The sequence below is a fragment of the Myotis lucifugus genome, unplaced genomic scaffold (assembly GCF_000147115.1).
Source record: "Myotis lucifugus unplaced genomic scaffold, Myoluc2.0 scaffold_1136, whole genome shotgun sequence".
NCBI lineage: Eukaryota > Metazoa > Chordata > Mammalia > Chiroptera > Vespertilionidae > Myotis > Myotis lucifugus.
In genome coordinates, this window is record NW_005872184.1 from 72,670 (window position 1) to 81,973 (window position 9,304).

General features: G+C 54.0%; 1 protein-coding gene across 1 annotated transcript; it reads right to left on the minus strand.

The window, feature by feature from the left end:
• Window positions 1-1,630: 1,630 nt before the first annotated feature.
• On the minus strand, window positions 1,631-8,282 carry LOC102432615 (pulmonary surfactant-associated protein D-like). Its single transcript, XM_023748090.1, has 7 exons — window positions 8,087-8,282; window positions 6,426-6,542; window positions 6,048-6,185; window positions 5,669-5,782; window positions 5,169-5,285; window positions 4,554-4,616; window positions 1,631-2,010 (listed from the first exon to the last, which is right to left on the minus strand). The coding sequence occupies exons 1-7, from the start codon at window positions 8,280-8,282 to the stop codon at window positions 1,631-1,633; spliced, it is 1,125 nt and encodes a 374-aa protein (XP_023603858.1).
• Between the last annotated feature and the right edge of the window lie 1,022 nt (window positions 8,283-9,304).

A 9,304-nucleotide genomic window follows, 5' to 3' on the forward strand; every position in this document is an offset into this window, starting at 1 on the left:
GTGTCCAGGTCTGACTTCTGAATTGAAGATTATTTGCTCACTGTTGCATAACTGACATATTTCAGAAGCTGCCAGGACTTGGGGCTTTTTTTTGCCTTTTTTTTTTTTTTCCAGTAACAGGAAAAAGATCTCAGCAGAGAGACTGAGCTGTGTGCTGTTGGGAGGTGTGGTGCTTTGTTTTTTTTCCCTTTTTTTAAACCTATCAATAATCACTGTATTTATTTAAATTATCTTTCATGTTTAAATATCGGTGACATACTGAGTTATATTAACTTCAGGTGTACAGCCCAGTGATTAGTCATTACATAACTTACTAAATGATCATCCTGATCAATCTCTTCCCCATCTGACACCACGGTTATTAGATGTGGCTTTTTGCTTTCAGACCTGCTGTCCTACCTCTGAGGTGTGGCTGTGAGTGGTGGGAAGAGGGGTGTGGCCTCCGGTCCCTGGGAACAAAGGAGGCCTGGTTTCCTGTCTTGTTGCCTCTCCTATGAGCCTGTGCTTCTTCCAGGTGTCCTTCCAATTTCTTAAGCACGAGTGTCATTAAAGTCAACTGGTATACAGAGGCCTTTGGTCTAAAAGTTGACAGGCCAGAAATATAAGTTTTGGGATCAGATGTCCTTTCACAAGACCAAGTTGTAGCACTGACACACCTGGGGCCTTGAGCAAGTCTCCCCCCCTCTCTGTGGGAGAAGGAGGAGGAACTAGCCAGCTGTCTCTGAGGCTGTGTGGGGGAAGAACCTCCTGGACTGAGGCCAGGGCAGGGCTGGGGGTGATCCTGAGAAGCTGGACCCTCTGTGCCTGAAATCTCAGCTGGAATGGGGATTGTGCAGGTGGGACTCCCTCCCATGAGCCGACAGGCAGTCACAATGACAGGGTAGAATGAGGTCCTGGTGTGCAGGGATGCGGAGGAGGCTACTCAACTGGGCCACACAGTCCTGCCAGGGAGGCAGATGACCTGCCAGGTCAGCCCACGGTTCTGTGCTCCTTCCGGGGCTCAGGCCTTGAAACAAGGAGCAGCCACAGGAACCGCCCAGCCCTGGGGCTCCAGCTGGCATTGGCCAAAGGAGTCCGGGCTCCAGGAGGTCCTAAGACAGCATGTAATGTGGGTGCCAGGGATCTGAGCCCTGGATGGAATGAGCTCATCCCTGGAGTGAGGGTGAGGAGGGGAGAGAACAGAGAGCTAAGGCTTGAGCAGGTTGCCAATAACTGGTCAAGAAGAGGAGGAGGGGCTAGCAAAAGAGGAAGATAAGGAACTGCCTTAAGGGGACACCAAAGCAAGAGGAGGGAGTGACAGAGGAGGGAGTGATGGAGGAGGGAGTGACTAGCTGGGTTGACAGTTTGAGGAGGCAGAGGGCTGAGGAGGAGCCTTTGTATTTGGGGCCTAATTTTATCCCTTGCAACTGGGAAAGCAAGCTCGCCCTTCTTCCTCTGACAGAGCAGCCAGTGAAGCCAGTTTCGTATTTTATTCTGAGAGAGGAGTTCCATGGGAGCCCTTGGCTGGCCTCATCCCACAGCTCTGTGCAGAAGCCCGGCCACAGAACCCTCAGCTCTTCCTTGTTATGTCAGCAGCACAAGGGTCTGGGCCAGGCTCCTGGACCACAGCTGCTCCAACCACCCCGAGGGCTCAGAACTCGCAGATCACAGGGCGACTCTCTTCACAAGGTATGTCGTTCCACAGGCCGTTGCTGAAGATCTCCACACAGTCCTCATTGCCATCATCATTGTTGGGCTCTCCAGCGTTCCAGTTGGAATAGACCAGGGGCTCCCCTCCAGGGTAGGTGAACTTCCCCTTTGTCTTGGAGTCAGTCATGCTCAGGAACACACGATCATTTTTCTCAACCTCGACCAGTTGTCGCAAGGCCTCGTTCTCAGCTGCAGAGCGTGGGGAGGGCAGCTGCCCCCCGGCCTGTGCACACACTCGCTGTGCCTCCTGGAAAGGTTTCTGAAAGCCTGCTGCCTTGAAGACCTTCTGGCCAACACCTCGGCCGTTGGGGAAGAGCTCCACTAGGAGGAGAGCACAATCAGGTTGGGGTTCTGGGGGCACCTGCCAAAGCTCCATGGCTCTGAGACCTCTGTGCTCCAACCAGATCCCCAGGCTTCCCATATAGGGCCTCAGAGCACCAGGGAGGACAATGGTTAGACCCCAGGTCTGCGGTGCACTCTGGGAGGTGGATCTGCCTGTCTAGTTACAGGTGAGAACACTGGGCTCAGAGAGGTTAAGTAAGAGACTCAACTTCATGTGACCATCACATGCAGAGTTGGGGGTCACCCTTATCTGATCTCACACTGGAGCTGAGACGTGTACTTTCTATTTCACCCCATGCTGCATGGCTGAATCGGTTTCCCAGTTACTGAGTGGGACTGGGAAGCTTTGGCATCTTGCAGCCTCTGAGAGCTGGAAACAAGGAAGGTGCTCCCTGTGATCTCACTGTGGACCCTGCATAACAGCAGGGCATGTGGCATTGACAGGGAGGTCCGTGCCGCGTGTGGGTGTGGGAAAGAAGAGGAGAGGGTGGGCCATCTGAGGGCAGCGCTGTGCTAATCTCTGCACTGTGTGCGCCCAGTGCTGGCCTCTAGGTGTGCATGTGGGTGAGGCTGGAGAGCTGGGAGAGAGGACAAGGACAGCTGAGAGGTGTGCATGGGCGTCAGGGGCAGGAGAGAGTCAGTGCTGGAGAGAGGCCTGTCTGGGAGTCAGAGGGCCAGGTATTCAGCCCCGCCTTGGCCATGACTGTCCAGGTGGACAAGGTAAAATCACTTCCTTTTGGGGGTCTCCAGTTCCTCATCTCTAAGATGGGAATACAATTTATAAAAGCATCACTTGTGTGACATTCAACTATATGTTTTCATTCCATCTCATTTTCCATCCCTTTGTGTGTGTGCGTGTGTGCTTTTATATATTTTTATTGATCTCAGAGAGGAAGGGAGAGGGAGAGAGAGATAGAAACATCAATAATGACAGAGAATCATTGATTGGCTGCCTCCTGCATACCCCCTACTGGGGATCAAGCCCATACCCCGGGCACATGCCCTGACCAGGAGTCAACCCATGATCTCCTTTTTCATAGGTCAATGCTCATCCACTGGGCCACGCTGGCCGGGCTCATTTTCCATCCCTTTGACTTCTGGGTTCTTGAATAGAAGCCTTCAGGGCTCCTGAGAGGGCTGTGCTCCAGCCCCAAAGGGCTGGTGAGGAGCCCAGGCTGCACCCTGATTCACTGTGACCCTTCCACAAGGGTTCAGGGGGCAGACTCTCCACAGGCTCAGGAGGGCACCCAGAGCAGCCCTGGACAGGAGTTCCTCTGCCATTCACTACATGCACCCGGGTGGGTCTGTGTGTGCATACACGAATATGGCCACGTGTCCATCTGAAGGCACATGGGAGCACTGAAGGCCCACCTGTGTGTGTGTGTGTGAATATGCGTGTGTGCTCGTGGGTGTAGATGACGTGAGGTGAGTGATGGCATGTGTGTAATACACACATGTGGCAGGTGCATATCACGAATTTTCCTATGTTTGCATCAGTGTGCATGTGAGGGAGAGAGTGCACATGCATGTTTGTGGAGAGAGGGAGACATACCAAATGCTTGAAACTTCACCTTGGTACGTGGGTACTTAGTGGTTTTAGGTAGGTAGGAGCCAACCCTATGTCTCACCCCTGTGTACTCTCCTCATTCAGAAACTCCTCTTTGGATCAATGAGATTTGCTGAATAACATGAGCTCAAAGCTGACATGGGGAAAGCGGGGAGGAGGGGGGAAATTAGGGACTGAGGTGGAGATGCCCACAGGCACAGGCACTGGGCTGTGCTGCTGGAGCCTCTGACTCCTCAGCACCCAGGTTGGGGGAGAGTCTCCACCATGAACACCCAGGGAGCAGCGGGAGAGCCCAGCACTGGCAGAGCCCAGAGGCAGCCTGCCCCCTGCCAGACCCAGGGCCTGTCTCAGGTGAGACTCTCAATGGCCACATGCCAAGGTCAGACCCTCACAGCCTTGATCCCAAGCACAGCATCCCAGCCCCAACTCTCAGGACAGTGTCAGGAGTCACGGCTGCTGTGGGCTGGGCAGCAACATCTTGAGGGGTTTGCACACCTAGCCCCATAGAGATAAGAAATGCATTCTGGGTAGTGGGGTGTCCGGGGACCAGCACAGGTTAGCAGGAGGGAAGGCCTGACCTGCACTGGGCTTGGGGCATTGATCTGGCTCGGGTCACAGGTGGCTGTGATGGTGGGGGCTGGAGCCTGGTAGCCTTGACCATGCTGGCGCCAGCCCACTGAGCTGGTGTCAGGCCTACTCCCTGCTCCGTGTCCCTGGCATCTGCTTCCAGGTGCTTGAACATGTGGCTGCCCTGCTCTGCCCCGCCCTATGCTTAGCCCCAGGTCCTGTCCCAGTCCCAGGTCCAGCCCATCGTCCAAACCCACTAGCATCCTAGAGCCCTCAATCCTAGACCCAGGCCTGCCTCATGCCCGGCCAACTCCAAACCCAAACACAGACCCTGCCTGGGGCCTTCCTTTGGTGACTGGCTCAAGTTCAGTCCAGGTTCAGAACTCACCTTTCTTATACTGAAGGAAGGCTCCCTGCAAGGCCTCCACCTGCTGCCTCAGATCAGCGTTGTCTGCAGGAGAGAGAGGCCCAGTGAAGACCAGTCCCTCACAACCAGGGATTGGCTCAGAGTCTGGGTACCAAGGGAAGGGTGCTCAGTGACAGCTGCTGACACAGCTGGCCCTGCTGCCCACAAGTCCCTGAGGCTCTGTAGTGAGCACACTATGCCCTGAGCAGGTCCTGGCATCCCACTAACTCTGATCCAGATGGCATTTCACAGCAAATTCTGAGAGTCTGGGAGCACATCTCTGGAGGAGGGAGTGGGGAGATGGCAGTACAGCACATCCGTCAAGTACTCCCCATTCCTGGGTTATTTGGTGCTCACAGCTCTCTGATGAACTGGAAGGGAGCTGAGGTGTCCCAGCAATCAGATGGGAAGCTGCTAAGGCAGGCCCTCCCCTGAGGACAGGGTCTATCCAGAGCCTCACCTTCCTACCTCCGGCCTGACAGCCTTTCCCAGTTTCACACCCACCTCCTGCCCCCACAATGGGCCGAACACTGAGCTAGAGGGCCCACCTCCCTCTGCACCTGGTGGGGCACCCGGAGCCAGGGGAGGCGACCTTACCTGGAAGCCCACTCTCTCCCTTTGGTCCTCTCTCCCCAGGAGCACCTCTGTCTCCCTTCAGTCCTGGGGGGCCCCTGGCGCCTGGAGGTCCCTGTGGGCCCGGAGGTCCTGCAGGCCCTGAGATCAGACAAGAAGAGGTGGGTGAGCTCAGCACACATTTTCCCGCATTTTGCCCCTCCCAGCATATGGACTGTGCTAATGTCCAGCAATACACCCTCCCACGTACATTCTGGCCCAAAACCAGCCACGCCCCCTCTCTGTACACTACTGACCCATCACCCAGCACCCGCCTTCCCAGGATGCAGACTGTCCCTGCTGCTCACACCGCACTCTCCCCAGTTACAGAGCTCAAGCCCAGTGAAGCACCTCCTTGCACAGACACCCCAAGGCCCAGTGCTGCAGCTCTGAGCTGGCGGGGTGATGGGGGAGGGACAGGCATCCGCAGCTTCAGGTGGACACAGGAGGACCGAAGGCCCGCCCCAGCTTTTCCCATCACTCACCTGCTGGCCCTGCACGCCCAGGGGCTCCACGCTCACCAGGGGCACCTTTCTCTCCTTTGGGACCTGGGGGGCCTCTTGTCCCTACCGAGCCCTGCAGGCCTGGAGCACCCACTTCTTTTGAGGAAGGAACAGATTGGGACAAAGGCTGCTGAGAGTGTGTGCAGCCTGGATCATTTCCTCAGCTCCACGTGGAGAAGGAGAACTGGGGGAGGGGGGCACTGTGAACCCCACTGTCTGGACTCCTCCAGATGTGGGGGCTTGGGGAGCAGTGGCCAAAGCAGGGCCTGCCAGTGGTGGTGGCCTGGCTTTCCTGGCACGCTGAACATCCTTAGGTAACATCATGGGTTGCCACTGTCACTCCTCCCTCTCTCTTTCAGACCTCCACACACCAACCTCCTACCTTTGGGCCCAGGCTCTCCTTTAGGGCCTGGTTCGCCTTGGGGTCCTACATTCCCCTGCATTCCCGAGGGACCCTCTGGTCCAGCCGGCCCGGCCACACCTGGAGGTCCCGGAGGTCCTGCGAAAGGACCAGCCAGTCAGTGCACGGAGTCTTCTCAGAAGGGGGAGAGCGTGAGAAGGTGAGAGCAGTCATAGAGGTCAGAGAACAGCACCATCCTACAGACGCAGCCCAGCAGTATTACAGCCTTCCCTGAGTGAACCCAGCACCACCCCCAGGGCACCCTCCTTCCTGGGATGGGAATGTGCATCCTCCCGCATGGCCTAGTGGCAGGCATTGCAGTCCACGCCCACTGCTCACCACGTGGCCCCGTGTCTCCCTTCGGTCCAGGTTCTCCAGCAGATCCATTGTCCCCTTTGGGCCCAACTGGGCCAGCAGGTCCAGGCATCCCCATGGGCCCTGGAGCTCCTGGTGAACCTGCAGCAGCAGAAGAAATGGGCATAAACCTGGCCCTGGGCCTAGGAGGAGCAGCACCTGCAGGTCAGCCCTGCATTCCTTCAGGTTCCGCAGGTGTAGACATTCCACCTCCACACTCCTCAGACCAGTGGTGACCCAGGAGTAGGCTGTGTACATCCCCTTTTCACAGGTGAGGAAACAGGCCTGCAAGAGCTGTTATGGGGACGTGAAGCTAAGAACTGTCTGATTTCCATGCAGTGCACCCTCCCTGCCCCGAGGCTGAGCATTTACAGCAGGGGATCTGCCAGCTTTTACCCTGGATCATGGACTCCTTGCTTTCCCCTTCCTAGGACCAAACTTTATATCAGAAATGATCCCTGACATGAGTCACCATGGAAATGCAAATCAAACCCAAGAGATATCATCTCACCCCTCCTAGAATGTTGACTATGAAAAACACAAAAGATCTCAAGTGTTGGTGAGGATGTGAAGAGGAAGAACTCCTATGCACTGTTGGTGGGATTGTAAATTGGTGCAGCCACTATGGGGACCATTATGCAGTTTCCTTAAGACATTAAAAAGATAATTTTTTTAAAAAGTATGATACAGCAATACCACTTCTGGTTTTTATCCAAAGGAAATAAAACACTAATTTGAAAAGATGTCTGTACCCTCATGTTCATTGCAACATTTTTTACAGTAGCCAAGAGATGGAAACAACCTTATAGTGTTCATAATGGATGAATGGATAAAAATGTCACACACATACAGACACATACACACACACACACACACACACACACACACACACACACACTGGAATATTATTAAGCCATAAAAAAATCCTATCATTTGCCACAACAGGAATGGATCTTGAAGAAATTATGCTAAGTGCCATAAGTCATACAAATTAAGACAGATACAGTATGATCTCACTTATATCTGGATTCTAAGAAACAAAACAAAGAACCTGAACTCATAAATGCGGAGATCAGATTATTGGTGGTTGCATAAGATGGGAGCTGGGTGGTGGGCAAAATGGGTGAGGTCAAAAGCTACAAATGTCCAGTTATAAAATATGAGCTCCCTTTCCTCCCCTCTGTAGTGCATTTAGGTAAATCCTTTAGATCAGGCCTGAGTGTGGGGCCACAGGGCCTCATCTTTGCCCATCTCTTATGCAGTAGAATTTAAATATTTCATCTTTGCCCATCTCTCATGCAGTAGAATTTAAATATTTCACATACTGCACAGAAATTATTCAACCCCAATACCAGCCATTTACCCACAATTTGCTCATTGTTGGGGTGAGAGGAATCAGAAGATCCTAGGGGAGGAATCCTGACAGCTAGGGAGGGGGAATAACACCTCGGGGCTCAGGGCAGCCTGTCATTTGCCAACTGGTAACGAGGTGCTTTAGGTGGACTGAATGTCTAGGGGACTTCTTCCCAAGGAGGTGGGCTTTCATTTCCAGGGCTTCCACGGCAGAACATTCAGAGTTGCTGAGTTGGTTACTATTCCAGTGGCCACCCATGCCCACCAGGACAAGCCCATGGTCCCAGCTCTACCTGGATTCCCCTTCTTGCAAAGGCGGCCATCTTTCCCATTTATTCCATCACGACCAGGCAGGCCATTCTCCACAGGTCTACACTTGACCATGGTCCTGTCATCAATCAAAGGTTTCTTGGAAAGGGTCTTCACATTTGCTCCCCATGAACTTGGAGGCTGTGTGAGCAGGATCACCACGGAGAGGAGAAGAAGCATGGCCTTGAGGGGTGGACAGAAAGAGAAAGGACGTGCTGTTGGTTCCAGAACACGGGTTAGTGCTTAGCCCAGCGCTGGAATTCAGAGAGGCACTTTCCTACCGCCTTGCCCTTTCTGTGGGATCAGGAGCAGCAGGACTCCGAAAGCAATTTAGGACAAGGAGGCCATACAGTCTGGCCTGGGAGGACATGAGTTACCCAGGTGAACTCTGACATGGGTTATCAGCAGCATCTACCTCTTCTCAGATGCCCCGTTTTGTCCCTTCTAGTGACTTCCCTTTCACTACTATCGGCATGGCTAGGATGTGAACTCCTCACTGAGGTCACCTGTCACATCAGGAAGGACTCATGAAGTGCATTTGGGCAGGACTGTTCCCTCTTTGAACCTCCGTCTCCCTGTCTGTATCAGCAAGGTGGCTGGGCAACCCATTTCCTGTCACTTATAGTCTTGGATGGACCAGCACTGGTGGTTTCAGTGCTTGTCTGGAAAGGAGCCAGAATGCTCAGTGACATCTGTCCTAACACAAGGTGGGCACATGGCTACAAGTTTGCCAGGTGGTCTGCCATTCCTGGACTAGACACTGTCTCTATGAAGAAAGTTCCAGATGGAACCCAGAAAAAGTTCTCAGAATAGCTGGAGAGACCCTGGGACGCCTAGAGTGCTGCCCCTCCACCTGGGACGACTTGGGAGAGGGGCCTCGTGGAGGAGGGCATGTGAGGTGAGCTCTGTCAGGAAAAGGGTGGTTTTAGGTGGGGAAAAAACAGATGTTCAATAGGGTGTCCAGTGACATGTGAGAGGGACTCCGCAGCTAAGTGAGGTCAGGGTGGGTGCAGGACCTAGTCACTCCCAATGGTGGGCTTCTTTCCTCTTGAGAGAAACCTTAAAGTTAGGAGCCATGAAAGCACACAAGGGAGATGCAGAAGCTGGGAACAAGCCTGAGGGACAGAGCAAAGGAGAAGGGATTGCCAGGCAGCCTGAGGGGGAGGCAGTGGAGGGCCTTCCTGGCCTCAGAAGTGCTTTCT

Coding starts and splice junctions, on each gene's coding strand:
- LOC102432615 (XM_023748090.1), bottom strand. CDS start 8,282: ATGCTTCTTCTCCTCTCCGTGGTGATCCTGCTCACACAGCCTCCAAGT. Junction 6,186..6,425: donor GGGAGACACGGGGCCACGTG/GTGAGCAGTGGG, acceptor GTCCTTTCGCAG/GACCTCCGGGACCTCCAGGT. Junction 4,617..5,168: donor GGGAGAGAGTGGGCTTCCAG/GTAAGGTCGCCT, acceptor TCTCTCCTGCAG/ACAACGCTGATCTGAGGCAG.